We start from the raw sequence: 24,826 nt of genomic DNA, 5'->3' as shown, positions 1-24,826 counted from the left end.
CAGGGAAGTCCAAGGCCGTGTGAACTTTGGGCCAGCACATAGTGCTGCTGACTCATGCTGAGTTCACAGTTCATTCGAAGCTCCAGGTGCTGTTCAGACAGACTGCCTCCCCTGCCTTATACTGGGGAAATATATACAGGGCTTATCATCGCCTGTCGTAGCCGTCCTCTGAGCCCTGGTCTGCAGATCTGACCAACATGCCCGCTGTGCCTTCGTCCAAGTCACTGATAAAAAATACTACTCGGCAAACAAAGCCGAGCCTGAGCCCTGCGGCGCTCCCCTGGAGACCTGTGGCCAAGGCGACAGGGAATTATGAATGGCTGCCCAGCTGTTCCGCTGGTTTAAAATCTGTCTCGTAGTAGTCCACACCTCTCTGGAGGGCTTTTCCACAAAAAGGTGGAGTCCTTTACCAGAGATTTTGTCAAAGCTAGAACAAGCAAGCCACGGCTTCCTTGAGATCCTAAGAGCTTCGGAACCGCTTCAGAAAAGAGAAGATGGTTTTCCTGGCAGGGCCCTCCTGGATGAAGCTGGGCCAGCCTGGCAATCCCCACTGTCCTTTCTAGACACTCATTCAATGAGTCTCATGATCTGTTCTAGATTTCCCCTGGGGGCCCATCAAGCTCCCTGGCTTGGAGCTGTCCAACTGCTCTGTGTCTTCCTCGCAAGTTGGACAGCTGCTCTGGTCCGGGCTTGCCATCCCACCCATGTCCGCAGTCTTTCAGAATTGCACTCGGGCAGTTGCCGGTCGTCTACACTTGCTTCTGTTTAAGAGCTGACGGGTCCTTTCCAATATGCCCACTCTCTTTTCCCTTCCCTATTGGAAAAAGTTCTCTTTGTGTCTTGAATTTCCTTTCTGAGGTTCTGATGTTACTAAGCAAATCCTCCTGACAATTCTTGTGGGGTGGGGTACGAGGGGGGGAGATTGAAGTCTGTGGGCCTTCTCTGAATTGTTTTTAAACGCATAAAACAAAATACTTGGGATTATCAAAATAAAGGTGCCATTTCCTTCCATCCTCCCAATCAAACTCCCTCCCTTCCAGGTTAAAAACTTTCCCCCTTAGGGATCCCTGAACCTTTTAAAATATGTTTTACCCAGCCCTAGGCTGCACGTCAGACTGCATCTGTCCCAAACTCTAGCAGGGAATGAGTGGTCCTCACCCCTTAGGGCTCCCAAAATTCTGATTATGGCGACTAGAAGGCACCTGAATGTGCAGAGTGCTGGAGCTGGAGTCAGAAAGAGCTGAACTCAAGTTCAGCCTCAGACGCTAACTATGGGACTCTGCCTCAGTTTCCTTAACTGTAAAATGGGGATAATAACAATACCTACTTCCCAGGGTTATTTTAAGGGTCAAATATCATATTTGAAAGGTACTTAGCCCAGTACCTGGCACATAGTATGAGCTGTAGAAATAGTATCATGATTATAATTATTCCAATAAATTGAGTTTCATTATTAGCAGCAGATGGAAAGTTGCCTTACTTTCTGCTATTCAGCCATTTCTCAAGTAACAAGTGACATTTTAGCCAAATAGAGTATCTGATTTTTTTCTTTTTCTCCTTCCAGTTTAAAGGTCTTTAAAGGGACTGGCTTCACCTTGCCAAGATGGTGGACACCGAGAGCCAGATCTGCCCACTCTCTCCACTGGATGATGACGATCTGGAAAGCCCGCTCTCTGAAGAGTTCCTCCAAGAGATGGGGAGCATCCAGGAGATCTCTCCATCCATCGGGGATGACAGCTCCGGGGCCTTCGGTTTCACAGACTACCATTGCTTGGGAAGTGGTCCAGGGTCCGACGGGTCTGTCATAACAGGTCAGTGGGCTTATTTTCTGGCAGGTCTTTTTAGGCTTTTGTTTTCAGACAAAACTATAAAGAAATAGTTGATAAATAAACGCTTATTGAGCACCTAATGTGTTCCAGGCAAGCACTGTGCTAAGTTCTTAGAAGACAAAAAATGGCAACAGCTAGACAGTTCCTGCCCTCCAGGAGATCACACTCTCCTGGGCTGTGGACAAGATAAATAGGAAATAGAGAAGGTATTAGAATTAGAAGGGACTGGGGAAGGCTTCCTACAGATGGGATTTTAGCTGTTTGTAAGGGAAGATGGCAGGTAGAACTGAGGATGGAGGACATTGCCAGAATAGGGGAATTGCCAGAGAAAATGCCCAGAGGCAAGAGATGGAGGGTTTTGTTGGGGAGCAGTCAGGAGTCTGAGGTCATTGGCGTAAAGAGGATTCATTTGGGGAGTCAGGTGTAACAAGACTGGAAAGGGAGGAGGGGGCAGGTTGTGTGAAGGGCCTTGAATGCCTAGCAAAGCATTTTGTATTTGATGTTGGCGACCAGAGGGACTTGTGCTGGAGGATGGACTAGAGTGGGGAGAGACTCTGAGCGGGCAGGTTCTGCTCCCCGGCAGCTATGGCCATACTCCCAAGTGTGAGCTGAGCAGGGCCAATGCTAGTGTTAGAGGAGAAAAGGGAATCGATTTGAGAGATGGTACAGAGGTGAGCTCCACAGGCCTTGGCGCCATATTGGATGTCAGGGGTCCAAAAAGACTCCTAGTTGTGATTGTGGGAGACTGGAGAATGGGGGTGCTCTCTATAGAAGCCAGGGAGAATTTAGGGGCAAAGATCACAACTTCTGATTTGCTCATAATGAGTGTGAGATAGACGTCCAGTTTGAAATACTCGAACAGCTGATTGGAGATAAGCAGAGTCCAGACAGGAAATGGTACTTTTGAGAATTGTCAACATAAAGTGGTCCATTAAATCCATGGAAGCTGATGAGATCCCCCAGTGAGGATCTGGGGGAGAAGAACAGAGGGCCCAGGAAGGAGCCCTAGTGAATACCTCACAGGCTGTGACCTGGAGGACAAAGCAACCAAGGAGACGGAGGAGGAGCAGTCAGAGAGGGAGGAGGAGGACCATGCCAGGGGGGCAGTGTCCCATATAGGATTTAGGAACAAGCTATAGAAAGGCCATCTGCTACCAAACCTCCCCACCCAGTTAATAGTTGAGGTAAATGGCATTAACTCTGCATGGTGAACAGCCTATCTTATTAGCCTTGGGCATGACCCAATATGTAAGCTGCTGAAGGAGAAGGACTCTTCCCCACAAAACTTCATTGGGACCAATGGGTTTAAAAGGGGCAGCTCCCCTCCCCCATGGCAGACCTGATTCCGGGGCCCAGGGCATCCCCAGTCTGCAGCAGATACCTCAATCAGCATTCTGTTTCTAGTTTCATGTATTAGGGGTGACCCTTCTGACCTGTTTCTTTTTATCTGGGCGGGGAGGACTCTTTTAAAAATTTTCAGTAGTATTTTATTTTTCCAAATATAGGTAAAGCTCCATTTCAACATTTATTTTTGTAAAACTTCCTGTTCCAAATTTTTCTCTCTTCTCCCTTCTCTCCCCTCTTCCCAAGACAGCAAGCAATCCAAAATAACCAAGTATGATCCTTTTAAACACATTTTCATATTATGCTGTGCAAGAAAAATCAAATCAAAAGGGAAAAAACCATGAGGAAGAAAAAACAAACAAAAAAAGATAAAAGTACTATGCTTCGACCCACATTCAGTCTCCATAGTTCTCTCCCTAGTGTGTTTGGCATTTTCCATCCCAAGTTTATTGCAATTGCCCTGAATCACCTCGTCATTTTTGAGAAGAACCAAGTCTATCACAGTTGATCATCACATAATCTTGTTGTTACTGTATACAATTTCTCCTAATTCTGCTCATTTCACTCAGCGTCAGGTCATATAAGTCTCTCCAGACCTTTTTGAAATAAGCCTGCTTCTTATTTTTTATTGAACAGTAATATTCCATAACTTTGTCAGCCAACTGACGGCATCCACTCAGTTTCCAGTTCTTTGCTGCTAGAGATGTTTTTGCACTTGTGGGTCCTTTTCCCTCTTTTATGATCTCTTTGAGATACAGACTCAGTAATGAGACTGCTGGATCAAAGGGTATGCACAGTGTGATAGCCTTTTGGACATAGTTCCAAATTGCTCTCCAGAATGCTTCATTTCCACAACTCCACTGACAATGCATCAGTGTCCTAGTTTTCCACATCCCCTCCAAAATTCCTTTATCATTTCCTGTCATCCTAGCTAATCTGAGAGGTGTGTAGTGGCATCTCAGAGTTGTCTTCACTTGCATTTCTCTAATCAATACTGATTTAGAGCATTTTTTCATATGACTAGAAAGGGTTTTAATTTCTTCATTTTTGATTAAATTAAAGCATGTATATGTTGGAGGGAATTTGGGAAAATAGGGATACCGATGCATTGTTGGCGGAGTTGTGAACAGATCCAACCATTCTGGAGAACAGTTTGGAACTGTGCCCAAAGGGCTATCAAACTGTGCCCTTTGATCCCAGCAGTGCCATTACTGGGTCTGTATCCCCAGGAAATCATAAAGGAGGGAAAAGGAGCCACATGTGCAGAAAGGTTTGTACCAACCCTTTTTGTGATGGCAAAAGACTGGAAAGTGAGTGGATGTCCATCAGTTATAGAATGGCTGAATAAGTTATGGTATGTGAAAGTAATGGGATATTATCGTTCTGTGAAAAAATGATGAACAAGCTGATATTAGAAAGTCCTGGAAAGATTTCCATGAACTGATGCTGAGCGAAACAAGCAGAACCAGGAATATATTGTACATGGTAACAACAAACTTGTGCCATGATCAACTATGAAAGGCTTGGTTCTTCTCAGTAGTTCAGTGAGCCAAGGCAATCCCAAAAGAATTTGAATAGAAAATGCCCTCTGCATCCAGAAAAAATAACTATGGAGATTGAATGTAAATCCGTACATGCTTTGTTCGCTATTTTTTTCTTTTTTTCTCTCTCGTGGTTTTTCCTTTCTCTTCTGATTTTTCTCTCTCAACATGATTCAAAAAGTAGTATATATTAAAATAAAAAAATTTAACTTAATAAAAAAAGAAAATTGTTCTCATATCCTTTGACCATTTATTAGGTTGGGGAATGACTTGTATCCTTATAAATTTGAGTCAGTTCTCTATGTTTTTTAAAGAAATGAGGCCTTTATCAGAAACACTGGCTGTAAAAATTGTTTCCCAGCTTATGTTCCCTTCTAATCTTGGTTGCAACTGACTTTGTGCAAAACCTTTTTAATTTAATGCAATTAAAATTAACCATTTTGCATTTCAAAATGTTCTCTAGTTCCTTTCTGGCCACAAATTCCTCCCTTTTCCACGGATCTGACAGTAGATCATCCCTTGCTCTTTTAATTTGCTTAGAATATTGCTTTTTTATGTCTAAATCATGAACCCATTTCAATCTTATCTTGATATACGATGTTAGTTGTGGGTCGGTGCCTAGTTTCTGCCATCCTAGTTGCCAATTTCCTTGGCAATTGTTGTTCTAATCCCAGATTGTGAGTTCTTATCCCAGATACTGGAATTTTTGGGTTTATCAAGCACTAGATTACTCTGGTCATTGGCTATTGGTCATTGACCAGTTTCAAAGAGAAGAGTGCCTTTAAAAAGTTATTTTTCTCACCATAATTTGATGTCTATTTCCTAACTAGTCCTTTGTAGACTGTTTTCCCAGAATGATGCAAGTTGCCGATGGAGAAGGGCTTTGTCTAAAGCATATTTACTTTTTTGCAAAAGGTTAAACCTTGGAAGGCTGGTGAATGAAGGTGGATTATTCTGAGCAAACAGCAGGTTTTGTGTTTTTCTCCTGAGCATGATATTCCCAGGTTTCCTTTCTGAGGCAGTCGGAAAAGTCAGAAAAGAGTTTTTCTAATCAGACGGGCTACCACAGAAACTGATTAAGAGAAGGGATGACTTCATGTTACAAGATGCCTGAGGCCTGGAAGCTAAGGAGAGCCAGAGCCCACAGGAAAGAGGGCAGATTTGTCCCATTAGTCCTTTCGTACGGTTTAGCGAACTGGGGGACAGAAGCAACTCCTGGAGGGATGGGGAAGCAGGGGAGAGACTCGCAGCAGCCTTAGGCCCCCCGGGTGGGGCTGTAGGGAGACAGGAATGGGAGGCCCAAGGGACAGTGTAGGCCAAGGGAGAGCCGATTGAGTCCCTGTCCCAGGAAGAGAAGGCAGGGCTATAAGAGGGGCTTTTGTTTTCTCCCAGAGGACCCTAGGCTGCAGGGACTGTGAATGGGGTACTTGGCTAAGGAACACAGACTTACACTTAGACTCTGGGGAACATCCCTGACCGGAGGCTTTGAGGGATGGAAGGTGTAGCCTTCTGAAGCCTTCACGGGACTCAGGATCAGCCTTCTACGCTCCCTTATGGTGTTCTGGGCCACCCAGCTCAGGATCAGAGCTTCCCCCTTCCCTCAAGCTTTTTCTATTCCTGACCTGGGGTAGGAGGGACTCCTGACACCCGCCCCCAGCCCCAACTTTCTTTACTGGATCTGTGGGTGATCTCTCTGGCTCCCCTATTGGATGACAAACTTCTTAAGGCTAGAGATTGTCTTTCTTTTTTCTAATTGTATCCCCCAGACTTAGCATAGTGACTGGCCCATGGTGGAAACTCGATAAATATTGCTTGTTATTGGGATGGTAAATCCGATAAATATTAGTGGATTGGCTCCCTCTCTCGTTGGGATCCGCCTAGTGCCCTTCTGCCCAGGTACCGAGGGAGGCCGTTCCCCCCGGCCCCAGCCCTAGGCCAGCATTCCCTTGACACAGAGTCAGCCCCGGTCCAAGAAGATGTCGGCTTCCTGGGGACTTCTCAGTCCCTTCTTGTTCCATTTCATGACTGCTGAGGTTGTCCCTACAGGGCCAGCCTCTGGCCAGTGGAGAGCCCGGCTTCCGGCACTCACAGCCGCTCTCCTTTGCTCTTAGATACCCTTTCACCGGCGTCCAGCCCTTCATCTGTGAATTACACCCCAGTGGCGGGCAGCGTGGACGACTCCTCCAGTGCCACGTTAAACATCGAGTGCCGGATTTGTGGGGACAAAGCCTCTGGCTACCATTATGGGGTGCATGCCTGTGAAGGCTGTAAGGTAAGTGAGAATTTACTTTCCCCTTAAAATTAAGGCAACAGCAGTGGGGGCTCTCCTTCCAGACCCTTCTCAGCCAAGTCCTGGTCCTCCAGGCTCACCTCCACACCACAATGACCCACGAGTCTCTGGACCGCAGAGAGTCAGCAATGAACCTGCAGCTGTCTCCCAAGGCCCAGCAGGGTCAGGTACCGAAGGGCAGCCACACCTTAGGCTTACTCCCACACTCCATGGCTGCTTCTTCCCCCGCCCCATAGAATGTTGGGGCCAGCTTTCTGGAAGTAGGAGAGCCACCAGGAGGATGGTCAAAAATGGCACGTCTCTCTTCCAGTCCTTCTTAGCCCTTAAATTCCCTATTGCAGTTATATCATTACGGCCTACTGAGTATGTGTGGACTAGAGAACCATGACATCACCATGCTAAGCACTAAGTGTATATGGGAACTAGAGAATAATCGTCTCATCAATTCCACTGAGTGAACACCTTGTTTCAAGTAGACCCTCTCTCGGGTGTATATATATTTATGTGTACATATACAAAGGCCTTCTACAGTCCTTACTGAAGATTTTCTCTTGTAAATATAGCAGATGTGAACTGGATAATAGTAAACAAATTATAATCTATATTAGGCATGACCCAAAAAACAATGAACGTGCTAAATCCAGAGCATCATGGGAGGACTAATATGAACTCATGTAAAGTAAGCAGAATATGAAAATATTATACACAGTGACTGACTGCAATTGAAAGAACTTCAAAATTGAGGTTTTTTGGAATTATAATGAACAAGTTTGGCCATAAAGAATGGATGTGGAAAGGTACTCCTGCATATTTCAAATTACTTCTTTGCAGAGTTAGGTAAATATTAGGAAATCTCCGTTTTTGAAGGGAGCCAGGAACCCCCAAAAACGACAGAACTCTCGGGTTTCAGGACATAATTCCTAGTTGCTATTAAGTCATGTGACAATCTCTCCCAGGGGTTTTTCCGGAGGACCATTCGCCTTAAGTTGGCCTATGATAAGTGTGACCGCAGCTGTAAAATTCAAAAAAAGAATCGTAATAAGTGTCAATATTGCCGTTTCCAGAAGTGCCTTTCAGTTGGAATGTCACACAATGGTAGGTAAGGTCACCCTTCCTCTCTCTTCCCTTCTTCCCTCCCTATCCTTCCCTCCCTCTCTCTTTCCTTCCCTCCTTATCTTCTTCCCTCACTTCTCTTCCTTCTGTCTCTCCTTCCCTCGCTTCTTCTCTCATTCCATCTCCCCTTTTCTTTCTTCTCCTCTTGCTTCCCTCCCACTTTACCCTTTCCCCTCTCCCTCCTTCTCTTCCCTACATTCCCTCCCTTGCCCCTTCCTCCCTTCTTTCCCTCCCTCCCAGGGTTTTGGATTTTTTTTTTTTTGGAGATTCCTGCTGGATGGCTTCTCTTAGTAGTCTACTGCTTAATAGCTATAGCATACTTTTCATTATAAGAGTCCTGAGTATGTGGGATTGAGGATAGAGGGAGTTGAGCTCTTACTGGAGAAAGAAAAGGGATGGTTTTGTCCCTGAGGAAGAGGATCCCATGCCTCTGTCATTACTGAGTTTCCTTCCAAGTCTGGAAGATGGCCTCTGCTAGAATCCTACCCAGATGCTTCCATGGGCTGTGGCTCTGAAAGAGCAGCCTGTCAGTGGAGTTTCACCAGGATTGGCCCAGGGAGCCTGAATTGGTTCATAAGGGTGACAATTCAGCAGTCATTGCACACATTTTCCATATTCTAAAACAGATTAGAAGAGGCTGGGCAAAACTGGGGCATTATTCCCCAGTTCTTTCCAGATGCTCCTCTAAACCCTGCTCTTGGGCAGTCCCCCGGCCTGGCGCTCATTCCCTTTTCCCTGCACGGTGAATTCTAGCTTTCACGTTCACCTTGACCTTGTTATTAGAATGCAAAATCAAATGGTACCAGGAAGTGGCTTTTATCTCACTTGTCCATTTTTAGCAATAGCCTCTTCTGTATCATAAATGGGGACATTCAACCACGAGTCATTCTCAGTTGAAGTTCTTACTCGTGACACGAGTTTAATTTCTGTACGTATTTCTTCACCATCTTTTCCCGCAGCCATCCGTTTTGGGAGAATGCCGAGGTCTGAAAAAGCAAAATTAAAAGCAGAGATTCTTACGTGTGAGCACGATGTAGAAGACTCGGAAATTGCAGATCTGAAGTCTCTTGCCAAGCGCATTTATGAAGCCTACCTGAAAAACTTTAACATGAACAAGATCAAGGCCAGAATCATCCTGGCAGGGAAAGCCAGCAACAACCCAGTAGGTGCCTTTTTTTCCCCATTTTCAAGGGGGGTGTGAATGAAAGAGGGGCAGTGTAGTACTCAGCGCCCTTTTCCTAAATGGGAAACTGAGGCCCTGGAGAAGCAGGAGAAGAGAAGAGGACAGAGAATCAGGATTTGAATACAAATCTTCTGACATGATGGTGATGTTTTTACAGCTCGGCTCTTTTGTTCTTTCCATTGATAACTGTCGTAATGCTTGTTTACGTTGGTTCAGCTTGCTTCACTCTGCATCAGTTCATAGAAGGCTTACCAGGCTTCTCTGTATCCCTTACATTTCTTATTGCTCGGCCATTCAGTCCGACTCTACTCAACTCTGAGCGTTTGTCCAGTGGCACAAATACTGGAGTAGTTTGCTATTTCCTTCTTCAGGGTGTCCCCATTGTATAGATGAGGAACTGGAGGAAATCAGAATTAAGTCCCTGGCCCGGGTTCACACAACTAATAAATGTCCAAGACCAGATTTGAAGTCAGAACTTACCAATTCTAAGCTCTGTCCATATCTAATAGCTCAGCAAAATTCCATTACTTTCATGGACCACGTTTTGTTCAGCCGTTCCGCCATCGATGGGCATCTACTTTGTTTCTGGTTTTTTCTCCATGTGCTGCAGTATTTGGGGGTTTGTGGGGGGGGGGTCTTTCTTTGACCTTATGGCACATGAACGGTTGTGCATTCTCTAGGTCAATGGGTCACTTTCTTATTGTAGCTCCACGTTGCTCTCCAGAATGATTGGGTCAGTTCACAACTCCATCAATAACGCATCAGCTCGCCGATCCTTCCCCAAGCCTTCCAGCACTGATTTACTCCTCTCCTTTGCCATCTTTGCCAATTTCCTGGAGAGGAAGAAAACCTTCGAATGGCTTTGATTTGCTTTTCTCTTGTTACTAGTCGGTGGGTGGTGTAATGTTTTGGTTTTGTTAATTGTTTGTAATTCTCTTGAGTAATGTTTGTTCCTCTCCTGTGACCACTTCTCGGTTGGGAAAAGAGCAGCTCTTGTGTATTTGCCGTCAGAAGATCGTTATCCCGAAAAGCACAGTAGACAAATCAGTGATATTTAATGAGTGGGACGACATTTATGAATGCTTCAAGTTCATGACCGTCTGACTAAAAGTTGCTGGACGTCAGTTCTTGTCTTCTGTTTAGCACGCTAGCTTGGAAGGAGATGAACTAAAAGTCATCAAAATCAGACACTCTGACCTTGGCCATGTCACTTATTTTCTCTGACTCAGTTTCCTCTTCCGTTAAATAAGTGGCTCTCCAGGATTGATTTATATAAAGGGCTTTGCAAATAGTGTGATGCAACGGACATATCTACCAAGGCTATTATCAGTTATGATGGTTATGGGATGGAACCGAAAAGAGTTTGTTTTGGACAAAGCGTAACATAACATTGGGAATTTGAAAGATTTTTTGTTTTAAAAATGCTTTTCTTGGAGATTCATTCCTTTCTGCTTCAAACCCTTGATCCCAGCCCTAGCACTCCCCTCCCTCTTCCCTACCCTCACCCTGTGATCTGCACCTTCCCTTTTTAGTGGTTAGAGGAGCACTAGGGCAGAAGGGCTCTGTGTGTGTGTGTGTGTGTGTGTGTGTGTGTGTGTGTGTATGTAAATGTGAGAGCAGGCAGGCTTCTGGGAGGGATGTCTCATCGCCTTTATCCCTCAGACACGTCCCAGACCATCACCATCAGCATCCACCCAAGCAGCTTGCTTGGCCCGCACTCCCCCCGGCCCCAATTGCCCATGCTTGACTAATCCCCCAGTGCCTTCCCACAGTAGCCAGGCTGGTCCTCAGACCGGCGAATGAAAGTCTGGCGTTTCCTCCTTCCAAACGTGGTCAAACAAGTTTCCTCTGTGCTAATGAGTAGTTTGAAGCCGCTCTTATTCTGAGTTATAAAAGGAGATTTTTAGTATTTCACAAGCTGCTTACTTTCATGAGCACACCCAGCCTCCTTTTACAGGGCCTTTCATTCGGCAGAATATCCCCAATTACCCAGAAGCATTTTGAAGTTGAAACAAGGCCTATTTATTTATTAAGTTAGGAAAATCACACCAGGGCTGAGCAGCTCAAAGGCTCGTGGGGGAAGTGGCAAATGCTCCTAATGGGGAGGGGAAAGGAAAGGCTTTCCCGGGTGGTTTGGATTTTACTTGGTTGTTTTTAAATGAAGATTCGAGAAGAAGAATGTGCTTTTTGCAACCAAGAAGATAACTGATCACTGATAAAGGGACCTGGGGCTCTCTCCCTCGGAACACAACCCCGTGGGGCTATGCAGCTCTCCTCCTGGAGACTGATTTTGCCAGTGAGCCGAGGTGAGGCAAGGTCATGTTCATTTGAAGGGGCACAGGAAGAGAAAGAGAGAGAAACAGAAAGACAGAGAGGGCCACAGAAAGAGAGAGAGAACGTTGGAGAGAATGCCTCAGAGAAGAATCTGTTTTATATTTAGACCCTGCCCGGAGGGCGGGATCCCGCCTGCATGGATATTCAGGGAGCATGAGCACTTCTGCTGCCAGGGCTTGCCCAGCCCTTTCCCGGGCTGCTCCTCCACCTTTGGGGTCCACCTGTGTCTCCGAGAAGCTGTAGCACGCACGGCAGCCACGCCCCGGTAAATGGCCTTGGCAGACAGGCTGAACCAGGTTGAGGGTAACCAACAGGCCGCAGACTCATTGGGGAGTTAGGGGCTGTCCATTCTAGGCGCAGGAAAACCTTCCCCAGGGAATGGCCAGGACAGTTTGTTCTGGCGGCTGTGGAAGCGTCACGGAGCTCTCGGAGCTTGGTCAGACACTGGGGGGGCCTTGGTCATCCCCGGGCCATCACCCGGCATCCGCCTCCTTCTGCTTTGTCATGGCCTTTGGTGACTCAGAAGGAGAGAGTGAGACTGAAGCTCCATACAGCTCTGCCTCTGGAAGTCCGAGCCACCCCCCAAGGTGTTCACCAAGGACGGACAAGTGTGGCGAGGCAAGCTCCAGGGGGAGGCGAGGAAGCCCTGCATTTAGGGGGCCACAGGGCCCACTCAGGGAACCCCGCGATAGACACTGTGACGCTTCCGCAGTGAGCCTGGCCCTCTGTGCCCCCACACTGAGCCCAGCCCCCATTCTTGGTCATCAAAGAAGGAAGGCAAGTGTCTCCTTTCCCATATCTGCTCTGTCCTGAGAAAGGTCCTGCTCAGTAATGGCCCTGCTGCTGGGCCGCACACGTGGCTGGTGCCGGGCTGTCCCCAGAGATCTCGGAGGATCACCGACGAGGCCACACTGACCCCTTCTCTTCTCCCAAGGCCAGGGAGTACTAGAGAGAGGAGATGGGAGGGCAGCCCTCATCCCCACGGGAGAAGCCTGAGAAAATGGGGCTCCCGGCCTGAGGTACATGGTGCGCTTCCGCTGCACAGATATTCCCAGGCTCAGTCCCCGGGGACCACGGAGAAGAAAGAGGAAAGGAAAAAGATCAACCTCCGTCCTTGACCAACAGGAGAGCATCTCTGCTGCCCCTCCTCTCACCTGGAACCCACTTCTTCTGCCTCTTCCACTTCCAACCTCTGCATCTCTCACCAGAATGGGGCTCAGTTACCTCCTGTCGCGGGATTCCCAGCCCTCCAGAAACTAGGCATTGACTCACATCTCACACCCAGTACCAAGATAAGGTCGAAGGGGGTTCCACGATTTACACCTAAAGAGTGATATTCTAAGCAAATCCGAAAAACACAGGATGTTCTACCTCTCATATCTGTGGAGAAGGAAGGCATTGGTGGCCAAAGAAGAACAAGCTCATCATTGATCACAAAATGGACAATTTAAATTATTTTAAGTTAAAAAGTTTTTACACAAACAAAATCAATGCAGACAAGATTAGAAGACAAGCAATAAACTGGGAAAACATTTTTACAGTCAGGCTCTGATAAAGGCCTCATTTCCAAAATATATAGAGAATTGATTCTTTATAAGAAATGAAGCCATTCTCCACTTGATAAATGGTCCAAGGATATGAACAGACAATTCTCAGACGAAGAAATTGAACCTCTTTTTACTCACATGAAAGAGTGTTCCAAATCACTGTTGATCAGAGAAATGCAGATTAAGACAACTCTGAGATACGGCTGCACCCCCCTCAGATTGGCTAAGAAGACAGGGAAAGATAATGATGGATGTTGGAGGGGATGCGGGAGAACTGGGACGCTGATTCCGAGACCTCGCCCCCAGACCCCGGCATCATGTTGTCTTAACATCATATTCATGTGTGGGTGCATCTATGTCTATATACTATGTGCTTGCGGGCCATTTGCCTCACAGAACATAAGCTCCCTGTGGACAGGGGCCGTTGCCTTTTTGTTGTCAACTCTGTAGCCCTCAGCCCAGAGTCCAGCACATTCTAGATGTCTGATAAGTGTTGGTTGATTGACGGCAGAATGTAACAGTCGTAGAACAGAAATACTGAGGGTGCCAGAACACAGCCCTCCAGTTGGGAAAGAGAAGAAGCAGGGGGAGAACTCTAGAAGGAGGCATCAGATCCGGGCCTTGAGGTAACGGAGGAAAAGGGCATTTTGAGGAACTAGATGCCAGCTCAGAGGCAGGAAGGCCAGTGGAAAGTCTGATGGGGGAGGGGGCAGCAGCCCCTCTGCACGCCCAGCCTGCTAGGCAGACTTCAGTGGGAAAATGATCCTATTAGGAACAAAAGTGGCAAGATTTGTTCTTCTTTTTGGCTTAAGTACCCATTGTTATGGAAATTCAGCCAATGATAATATCTAGTGCTTCAATGTGCCTTGTATTTTGCGACTACTCCTTTGTTTATCGGGGATGTAGGCTCACTAGTTACCCTTACTTCACACAAGAGGGAAGCTGAGGCTGGAGGGTGAAATGACCAGCCCAGAATTGCCCAGCTGGTCAGATACAAAGACCATGGTCTGGATAAGGAAGCACTGGGAAAACCCAGGGACAATCTCTAAAGGCTGTTTCTTTCCTGTTCTCTCTCCCATTTTTTGCACAAGAATTGAGGTTAAGGACAGCTAGATAGTGCAGTGGATAGAGCGCCAGCCCTGAAATCAGGGGGACCTGAGTTCAAATCTTACCTCAGACACTTAACACTTCCTATCTGTGTGACCCTGGGCAAGTCATTTAACCCCTACTGCCTCAGCCAAAAAAAAAAAAAAAAGAATTGGGGTTAATAGAGAGAAGACTGTGGGAACTGAGTGTGGATCACAACACAGTATTTTTACTCTTCTTGTTTGCTTGCATTTTGTTTTCTTCCTCATTTTTTCTTTTTTATCTGCTTTTTTCTTGTGCAGCGTGATAATTGTAGAAATATGGATAGAAGAATTGCACATGTTGAACATACATTGGATTAGTTGATATCTAGGGGAGGGGGAAGGGAGAGAGAATAATTTCCAACAAAAGGTTTTGCTAGGGTCAGTATTGAAAAATTATCCATGTATATGTTTTGAAAATAAAAAGCTTTAATAAATTAAAAAAAAAAACCCTTCAAAGAATTGGGGTTAAAAGTAAAGCAAAAACAGAAAAGCCCGAGAGGCTGCTTACAGAAAGCATCCCCCTGTCCTTGCAGGGGAGGCTGTCTGCTACCACACCTAGGTACCTTTGCCCAGGGTAGGAAAGAAGGGACGCCCTTCCCACCAATTACCCAGGGAGAGGCTTTTCCTCCCTTCTTCCCTCCTCTCCTCCTTCCCTCCCTCCCCTCCAGGCCCAGGGAGATTAGCCTTCTGCCCAGCAGATCCGCCTTCCAAGCTTGGCTGTTGAGTTTGAGGCCTGGGAAGGAGTGGCAGCCTAAGTAAAAGTCCGCAGTGATCCCAGCGTCCCTTTAACCTCTTAAAAGGGCTCTGGGTTTGGAGGTGGCTGCTGCAGCAAGTAGCCCCCATCTGCCTGGGCCGAGGGCTTGGGGCTAATGCAGGGGCGCTTGCAGATTTGCCTTTTTAAAAAGTGAACCTGGTGTTTCAGAAGGGATTAAAATCCCAATGCCTCTGTCTCCAGGCTGCCTGCCTTTGATCACGAGCCCTGCCAGGCTCACAAGCTCACACTTGATCAAAGCCTCCCTCCCTAAGAGCTTGGAAGAAGTCCTCAAGCAGCCTGGTCAGGGCTCCCAGGTAGTGGGACATGGACAAGGGATGCTGTTACGGGCTTCACTCCTAGATGTGCTCGTGGGGTCTTTAAAATCTGCGTCAGGACTAGGCACCACACATAGGATTGTGGGGGATCCTTTTCTGTGAGGCTGTTGGGCTCGCCCAGGTGACTTGCCTCTAGGGCTGTGTCTGAGGCTGGAGTCAACGCAGGTTCTCCTGAATTCAGGGCCAGTGCTCTGTCTACCGAGCCATCTAGCTGCCCCCCAGCCGCATTAAATACGCACCACGTTAATGTCCAAGGCCCAAAGAAAACCTTTGGCTACCTAGAGTCCTGATTTTGAAGGGGACCTCCTTGGTCCTGGCTGCAGCACCTTGCCATACGGTGTCCAGACTGTGCTCGGGCGATCACAGTGACGGCGCACTACCTCCCCAGCCCACCACACCCAAGGCCAGAACTGACCGGAAGGGCCATCCCTCGCTGGCCACAATTCCAGCTCAGCCATTCTTTCTCTGGGGGATCACTTTCTCTGCGTTGCCGTTTTCTGTCGTATAAAATGGGAAGAATCAAATTTGCCCCAGGACCCCACAGGATCCCTGGAACAACTGCAGCCCTTTCAAGTGCTTCCTAGATGCTACAGTGTGCCACTGTATGTCCGCTGGGACAGCCTGCAGCCCTCCCAGACATTTTCATCCTCTGGGATTATCAGACGAGTCTGTTTGTCTGCTACTTAGCCCCTGAGACTCTAGGAAGCAGAAAGGGGCAGAACTATCAGCCCACTTTGTTCTGGGCAGTCTGAGTTTGTGCTGGCATTCGAGATTGCCCTAGTAAACTCCAAACTCAATCACATGACCAATATCCAGCAATCTTTGTAATCTCTCCTTTCGCCTCTTTGCCAAGGGGTTTGTTTTTAACTCAGACTGCAGACTTTCCCATACTATGATAACTAGGGATGATGATGAACTAGGGATAAAGGGAATTGACCCCATGCTGGCCTGTCAGTGCTCTGGATTCTTAGGGAGCACACCTGTGGCTCTATATGTCTCCATCCAAATTGTCACCAATATATATAGATAGATAAATAGATAGGTGGTACAGGTCACTGACTCTGGAGTTGGAGGAATTGGGTCCAAAACTGTCTCTGTTGCTTCCTGCCACCTTTGTGACTTGCTGGGGCTTCGGTTACCTTGTCATTACAAATCATCCCCTGGAATCTCTAGAGATGGCCTTCGGATCCATCAAATGTTTGTCAAATGGCGAGGGGAGAACCCATGGGCACGCCTCAAGAGACCTCCTCCAAAGCTGGCCCTGAACTTTTAGTAATTCCTTTTTTGGAGTTCAGCCAACCAACCGGTCCTCAATCTACCTATTTGTGTTAATAACAGTTCTTTCCGTCTTCACAAAAGTGACGAGATTTTTGTTCCCTGCTTTGCTAAAATCAAGGTAAAGGACATCTCTGATAGTCTCATGATCTATTTAGACCTTGATTCTGCGCTACAGAGAACTCCCAGAGGAGGAGGCTCCTTTCATCAAATCGGGTTGTCATCTTCGGGGGTGGCTCACATAGTCCAGAGCAGCCAGGGTGTCAGAGGCAGGACTTCCTGATTCTGAGGCCAGAACTTGTCACCCTGTTTTTAAAAAGCAGCAAGTTTAGTACAGTGTGTCCTGCTTGTGACGAATCTGTGCCAGAAATTCAGAGAAGACAAAATTCAGGAAAAGGGTCCTCAGTAGAGCCCATGGCCCCAGGTGAGTCTACAAAGCAGAAGGACAAAGTCAGGTGATGGTCAGCCTGCGTTATACCCTCAGGTCATAAGGAGAGGAATGGAGTACCCTGCCAGCTATGGTCTTCTACACTATAGTTCTGTCTAGGGGAAGAACTTTTCTCTATCCTTTTCCTTTTCAGCTTAAAGCTCTTTGGATTAGAAGGTAGATTGTGAGATCAAAAGAGAGATTCACACTGGGTTTTCCAAGAAAATGTCAGCTGGAGAGCACACCATCAGTCAGGGGAATCAAATCAAGGAAGTCCACCAGGAGGACACCCCAACTGGCACGAGCCTTGGGAGCAGCCAAGGATTATGAAAGGCCACATGCAGGGGAAGTGCCCCCCAGCCAAGGATATAGAGGGCAGGGGCCAGGGGGTCTGTGCCATGAAGCGGCCCTTGGGGAAGAGACCTATCGATCTCTGAGTCCTCCAGTCCTGCCTTCCTGGAATGTCCCACGTTAAACACTATTCTTCCTTTGAACATTGGGCATTTGCCCATCTCCAGCTCTACTACTTCTCCCCTGTTGTCAGATTTTCACAGAGATCTCTGTTGCTGGCTCAGCACTCACATCCACTAACGATGTGGCCTGGTATTTTCTGTGAAGAGCTCTTGAGGAAGAACAGGGTGGCCTTGTAATTATTTGAAGTCGGGCAGATACTCCCACTGACGATCACTGGCAAATCACCCCTCTGAGTCTCAGTTTCCTCATCTATAAAGCAGGGAATCGCAGCTGTGTACATACCTCACAGGATTGTTCCATGACTCCAATGAGAGAAAAGTTCCAAAGTACTGGGAATAAATTACTTACAGTAAAACTAGGAAACTCACATGAGCCACTGGGAGAGAGAAGATTCAACAGAAGGAATAAGCTGAAGCGGGGTGGTGGTGGTGGAGAAGAGATAAAAAGAGAGAATATATAAGTTGAAAAGGTTTCCTATGAAGGGGCAAAGGATTTTGTTTTGTTTTGTGAGAGATTTTATGTTGATCACATGAAATCATGGGAAACTTCAGGGCCTCCAAGAAGAGATTCAGACCCACTTAAGCATTCCCCAGTTCCACAGGACAGGAAAAACACAGTAGCAAAGATTGTCTAGTGTCCAGATGAGGATATGCTGTTAGACGATGGGTTCTGCATCTGGGTATAGCCTTTGGGCAGCCAGTCTTCATAAGCCTATAGATGGATTCCACAGAAAAATGCTTGGAAAACATAAAATACATAGGAAATATACATGGGAAATCAATTATAAATCAATTCTATTGCAGTACACTTATCAAGATTTAAAAAATTTAAATATTTTATCCATTTTCATATTAAAAACTTTTTAACATTCATTTTTTTTTAAATTTGGGTTCCAAATGTTCTCCCTTCCTCCCTCTCTCCCTTCATTAAGAAGGCAAGCAGTTTGATATGGGATATACATGTATAATCATGCAAAATAACTTTTATATTAGTCATGTGAAAGAAAACTGGCCAAAAAAAAAAAAAGAAAATTTAAAGTAGGATACTCTGATCTACATTTAGACTCCATTAGTTCTTCTTCTGGAAGTATATAGCACTTTTATCATAAGTCCTTTAGGATTGTCATTAGATTATTAGATAGCTAAGATATTCACAGTTGATTACAGTACAGTTATTATTCAGTCAAGTGCAGTACAGTATTGTTATTACTATGTATAATGTTCTCTTGGTTCTTTTGATTTCACTTTGCATCCGTTCATTTAAGTCTTTGTAGATTTTTCTGAATGCATCCTGCTTAGCATTTCTCATAGCACAAGAGCATTCGATCGCAATTATTTGCCACAACTTATTCGCCCATTCTCCACTGATGGATATCTCTTCAGTTTACAATTCTTTGCCACCACAAAAAGCTGTTGTAAATATTTTCATGCATATATGTCCCCTTACTTTAAAGAAAAATCTCTTTAGCATACGGGCCTAGTAATGCTATTATAGGATCAAAGAGGCAGGCACAGTTTGGGCATCGTTCCAAATTGCTCTCCAGAATGGTTGGATCAGTTTACAGCACTTTAGTTTCCCACTGTTCCCATGTCCCCTCCAACATGTGTTACTTTCCTCTTCTTTCACATTAGGCAATCTGATGGGAGTGAGGTGGTACCTCAGAGTTGTTTTTGCACTTTTCTGACAAATAATGATTTAGGGCTTTTTTTTCATATGAATATAGTTTTGTTTTATTTGTCTGAAAACTGACTTCATATCCTTTGACTATTTATCAAATGGCGACTGACTTGTATTTTTATACATTTGATCTAGTTTTCTATATATGTGAGAAATAAGAGTTTTATCAGAGAAAGTTACAAAAATTTTCAGTTATGATTGTTATATATTTTCCTCCATCCTGTTTTTCCCCTTTGCTATCTCTCTCTGTGTCTCTGTCCCTCCCTTCCTCCCTCCTCAAAATTCTTTTGTTTCTGAGCTTCCCCCATCTCCTTTCTATCAGTTCCCCATTTTTCTCTTAACCTCTTTACCTCCTATTTTCCTTTAGGGTAAGATAGATTTTCAAAATACAACTGAGTGTATATGTTATTCCCTTTTGAACCAATTCTGATGAGTCAGATTCAGGCATTACCCCCCAATCCACTATAAAAACTTGTATACAGCTTTTATGTGGAATAATTTACCACATTCTACCTCTCCTTTTTTCCCCCTCTCTCTTTCTGACCTCTTAGTTTTAGATTTTTAGCTATCATCCCATGCATAGTTAAGTCACACTTGTGCCTTCTGTCTATATGTATTCTTTCTAACTGCCCTAATAATTATTAAGTTCTTAAAAGTTACAATTAATAATTATCATCTTCCCATATAAGAATGTAAACATTTTAACCATATTGAATCCCTTATGATTCTTTCCTGTTTACTTTTTTATGTTCTCTTAAGCCTTATATTTGAAAGTCAGATTTTTTTTTTAGTCAGCTTTGATCTTTTCATCAGGAATGATTGAAAATCCTCTATTTTAATTGAATGTCCATTTTTCACCCTAAAGGATTATACTTAGTTTTGCTGGGTAGTTGATTCTTGTTTGTAATCCTAACTCCTTTGCTCTCTGGAATAACATCTTCCAAGCCTTCTGGTCCTTTAATGTAGACAGTGGCTAAATCTTGAGTAATCCTGTCTGTGGCTCCATGATATTTAAATTGTTTCTTTCTCACTACTTGCAATATTTTCTCCTTGACCTGGCAACTCTGGAATTTGGATATAATGTCTTGGGGAGTTTTTATTTTGTGATCTTTTTCAGGAGGTGATGAGTGAATTCTTGTAATTTCTATTTTACCTTCGGGTTCAAGGATATCAAGGCAGTTTTCCTTGATAATTTTTTTTTTTTAATCATGACTTTCAGGTAACTCAATACTTCTTAACTTGTCTCACCTAGATCTGTTTTCCAGGTCAGTTGTTTCTCCAAATAAATATTTCACATTTTCTTCTTTTTTCATTGTTTTAGTTTTGTTTTATTGTTTCTTGATGTCCCCTGGAGTCTTTAGCTTTCACTTCTCTACTTCTAATTTTTAAGATACTACTTTTTCGATTTTTTTCAACCTCTTTTTCCATTTGGCCTATTCTAATTTTTTTAAGATGTTATTTTCTTTGATATACGTATATATGTATGAGTGTGTGCATGTCTTCTTTGCCAAGCTGTTCACTTTCATTATTCTCTTGCACTATAATAATTTTTTCCCTAGTTTCTCCTCTACCTCTCTTTATTTGATTTTCCCTATAATCTTTTTCTAACTAGTTCCAACTTCCTTCCTGTCTGTGAGCAGAAAGCCTTAACGTCCCTGCTCCTGATTCACCCCCAAGGCTTGCTGTTGGCTTGTTGGGGCTTGACCTGTGCTGGTGTATGCTCCACTCTCAGGTTGGTGAGACAGACTTGCCTTGCCAATCTTCTAACTTATCTCGGGCTGGAAAATTGTTTCACCTTGTTCTTTTGTTGGTTCTATTGCTCTAGAATTCATTTTGAGGCATTATTTTAAAGTTGTTTGGAGCAGAATTTGAAAGGATCCAGGAGAGTCCCTGCCTTTACTTGGTTCTTGGTATCTTGATTCTGTCCTTCAAAAACATTTTTTAAAAAGGACCAAGAACCCAGGTTAAGAGTCCCCATGATAGATGGGTAGTCTACAGGACTTTTGCCTATGTATACACATTTGTGGAAGACAGTACAAATGGTCAAGGGCAGCTTTGGAGTCTCTGAAGGAAAAAGAGCAAACTGAATTTACCTTCAGGAAATTGCAAAGTTGACCCTAAACTTCACCTCAAAACAAAGGCCCACTTTTAAGTACAAATACCCTACAGGTGTAACCCTTCTGGTGAGATAGGGCTAACTCTGAAGAATAAAAAATGAAGATGGCACCAGAGGGCAAATGGTGAGTGTGGTTAGGCCATTACCAAATAGCAGACTTAGAACTTGGGTGAGAGGTCGCCAGGAGGGAAATATTTCCAGTGAAAAAGGAGGGACAAAAAGGCAACCTGAAGGCTCTGCTGACCCTGTTATAATTTGGGGATGTGCCCGGAAGGCCCCCAGCATGTTGAGGGAATCCCTGTGGCTAATGGGGAACAGTTGGATTAGAGTCCCACCAAACAGGCTGGCCTGGAGGATTGTGAAGGCAATTACAGAGCATGGTGATGGAGTCAGGAAGACCTGAATTCAAATCTTGCCTCAGATTCCAATTGTGTGTCCCTGCTAAGTCACTTTACATCTGCCTCTGTTTTCTCAAATGTAAAATGGGAATAGCAGAACCTACCTTTAGAGCTGTTGTGAGGATCAAATGAGATATTTATTAATCACTTTAAAAAGTAATATATAGATGCTGGCAGCTATTTTAGTATTTGAATAATGCAAAAACTTTATCCAAAGCATCTTCCTGGCATGGGGGGGGGATACTTTGGGTTTTTATTCTCTGTGAAGAAAAGTTTGGACTCTAAGCAGATGCTACTGAAAAAAGCCTTGAGCAAAGGCCCCTTAGGTTCTGTGCATGTTGTGTGAGAGATCTTTTCATTGATGAGGATTTTCCAATAATGAGCTTTCTGAGATGCGGGGGAGATGTTAGAAGTCCCAGATTAGGACAGCCAGGTGGGCAATGAGGAATTAACTAGCCTGTCCATGGTCACAGAGGCAAGACTTGAACCCAGGCCTTCCCAACTCCAAGATCAGTCTTTCACCTACCGCACCATGTTCCTTCTCTCCCCTGTGCTATATTTCAAGCACACATAAGTCTTCACTAAGTAGTTTACATGCATTGTCTCATTATTTATCTACAATCCTCTGGGTGTATGGCCTAAGTTCTGTCCTCATTTCACTGATGAGAAAACTGAGGCTGAGAGATTAAAAAACTCACTGAGACCCTACAAATCAGAGAGCTGGGCCTAGAAACCTGAAAGCCAGAGTCTACTGAATTGTCTTTTCGGTGTTTTGCTTTTTCTCTCCCCGATCTAGGGGAAGGAGATCCTCAAGTACCATACCTCTCTAGGATACAGGCCAGTGCTACTTCCTCCACAGCAGGCATTCAGTCAGTATGTCACTACTAACTATTAGCTCCTTGGTGTAAAACCTTTTAAAAACAAATTGTTTTGGTGTCTTCTTCCATAGCCTTTTGTCATACATGACATGGAAACCCTGTGCATGGCAGAAAAGACATTAGTGGCCAAGCTGGTGGCCAATGGGATCCAGAATAAGGAAGCAGAGGTCCGGATATTCCACTGCTGCCAATGTACTTCCGTAGAGACTGTCACGGAGCTGACGGAGTTTGCTAAATCAATCCCCGGCTTCGCGAATCTAGACCTGAACGATCAGGTGACTTTGTTAAAGTACGGGGTCTATGAAGCCATATTTGCAATGTTGTCATCAGTAATGAACAAAGATGGGATGTTAGTGGCCTATGGAAACGGTTTCATAACCCGCGAATTCCTGAAAAGTTTAAGAAAACCATTTTGTGACATCATGGAACCTAAATTTGATTTTGCAATGAAATTCAATGCCTTGGAACTGGATGATAGCGACATTTCCCTTTTTGTGGCTGCTATAATTTGCTGTGGAGGTAAGTAGTTTAAAAAGTCAGTCTGTGGTGGGCTTTAAAATCTTAGAAATGGTACAGTAGAATATACTGTTTTATTTTTTCTTTTAATGTCTTTGGGAAATTAAAAAAAACTACTTTTAATAACCACCAATAAATATTTCAATAAGCACAGTTAAAAATAAGATCATACATAAACTGAATTGTTTACAAGATTTTCGGTTTTTTGAGAACACTTTAACAAAAAAAAAATTTTTTTTAAAGCCTGTTTGCCTCTGATCTCTTTCCTTGGGCATTTTATTTTATTATTTGTTTTTTAAGTCTGTTCAAAGAGAACTAAGCCCAGGGTCACTCTATTAGTGTCTGAGGTCAGATTTGTTCTCAACGAGATGAGTCTTCCTGAAGGATTCCAATAACAAAAGTCTCTTCTATCCTTCCCGACTTTTCACTCTGTTGCGTTGTCAGTCCTTCTGTTTTTGCTTTCTATTTTTCACACTTCTGCAGCACAATGACATTTCCATCTTGCCCTGTCACACTTGAGCCATTTCACACCATACCAAGTACCTCTTGGCTTATCTCCCTCCACTAGCAGGACTGGAACACAAGCTCCTCGAGGGCAGGTCCTATCTTTGCATGCACATAGTCCTTTCCTATCACTTTGCTATCACAAATAAAGTGCTATGAATATTTTGGTACAGAATGGCCTAATGTCCTTGGGGTAGGGTATGTTCAGTCCTGATAATGGAATCTTTGGATCAAAGGGGATGATCTATAGGTTAATTTTATTCTCTCAATCTTACCAACTATGTGCTACTAACAGGTCCATTGTTGATTACTGCCCAGCTAACTTGAGCTGCTCCAAACTTTACCAAACTGAGTTATACCCATTACACTGGGAGAGCTTGAGCAGCTTAAGTTAGCTGAGATAATGGACCCTAAGGAATTTTCTTGGAGACCACATGATCCCTTACTCTTCTCATCTTTTTATCTCATACAGTGGAACCATCTGCATTCTAACAGCAGGTTGGGGGCAAAAGTTTCTGTCAATGTTTCTCTCCTTTGAATGTGTTTCTCTTCTTGAATGTGTTGCTTTCTGCTGCTAATAACAGTTAAAAGCTGATGTACTTTCATGGTGTTCAATGGGAGGCTGTAATTCTATGGAAGATAAATGTGGGCCTGCCTGCCCTGCAGGGAAGCTGGCTATCCTATCACCAAATGCTTGGCTTGCTCATATACCTTAAAATAGACCTGCTCAGGGCCAGCACAGGCTGTCCCCAAAAGAACCCTGTAGAAAGGAACAGAAGAGGTCATTTCTGCCCTGACAGTTGGGCTGACTTTGTTAGTCCTTCAGAAGATGAAAAAGCCAAGGATCCCATCCCTTTTCCTTAAGGGAGTCACAAATGGTGATGAATCCTCTCCTCCTTTATCCTAAATATTAGGACTGGTTGTGACATGTGGAGGAAAGCTGGGGCAGCAACACAAGTGTGGCTGGCTACTCCTATGCTTGGAGTGCTTGCCCACCTCATCTCTGTCTCCTGGAGTTTCTTGTTTCCTTCAAAACTATTTACCCAACTCATTCTCATGAGGCCTTTCCTACTCTCCCCACATATATTTATTTTATAAATATGTTCTCTATATTAATTTGTGTTTGCACTACCTTAAGAGTGTAAGCTCCTTGAGGGCAGG

General features: G+C 44.6%; 1 protein-coding gene across 1 annotated transcript in view; it reads left to right on the top strand.

Moving 5' to 3' along the window:
• The window catches only part of PPARA (peroxisome proliferator activated receptor alpha), a 57,744-nt gene that overhangs the window by 23,938 nt on the left and 8,980 nt on the right, over window positions 1-24,826 (top strand). The window contains exons 2-6 of the mRNA XM_051962852.1: window positions 1,565-1,811; window positions 6,826-6,986; window positions 7,961-8,099; window positions 9,077-9,279; window positions 22,717-23,164. Coding sequence (XP_051818812.1) covers window positions 1,604-1,811; window positions 6,826-6,986; window positions 7,961-8,099; window positions 9,077-9,279; window positions 22,717-23,164 — 1,159 coding nt within the window. The 5' untranslated portion in view covers window positions 1,565-1,603. The remainder of the gene's footprint in view (window positions 1-1,564; window positions 1,812-6,825; window positions 6,987-7,960; window positions 8,100-9,076; window positions 9,280-22,716; window positions 23,165-24,826) is intronic.

Source organism: Antechinus flavipes, chromosome 5 (assembly GCF_016432865.1).
Source record: "Antechinus flavipes isolate AdamAnt ecotype Samford, QLD, Australia chromosome 5, AdamAnt_v2, whole genome shotgun sequence".
Classification (NCBI taxonomy): Eukaryota; Metazoa; Chordata; class Mammalia; order Dasyuromorphia; family Dasyuridae; genus Antechinus; species Antechinus flavipes.
This window is presented reverse-complemented; position numbering and strand designations above follow the sequence as displayed.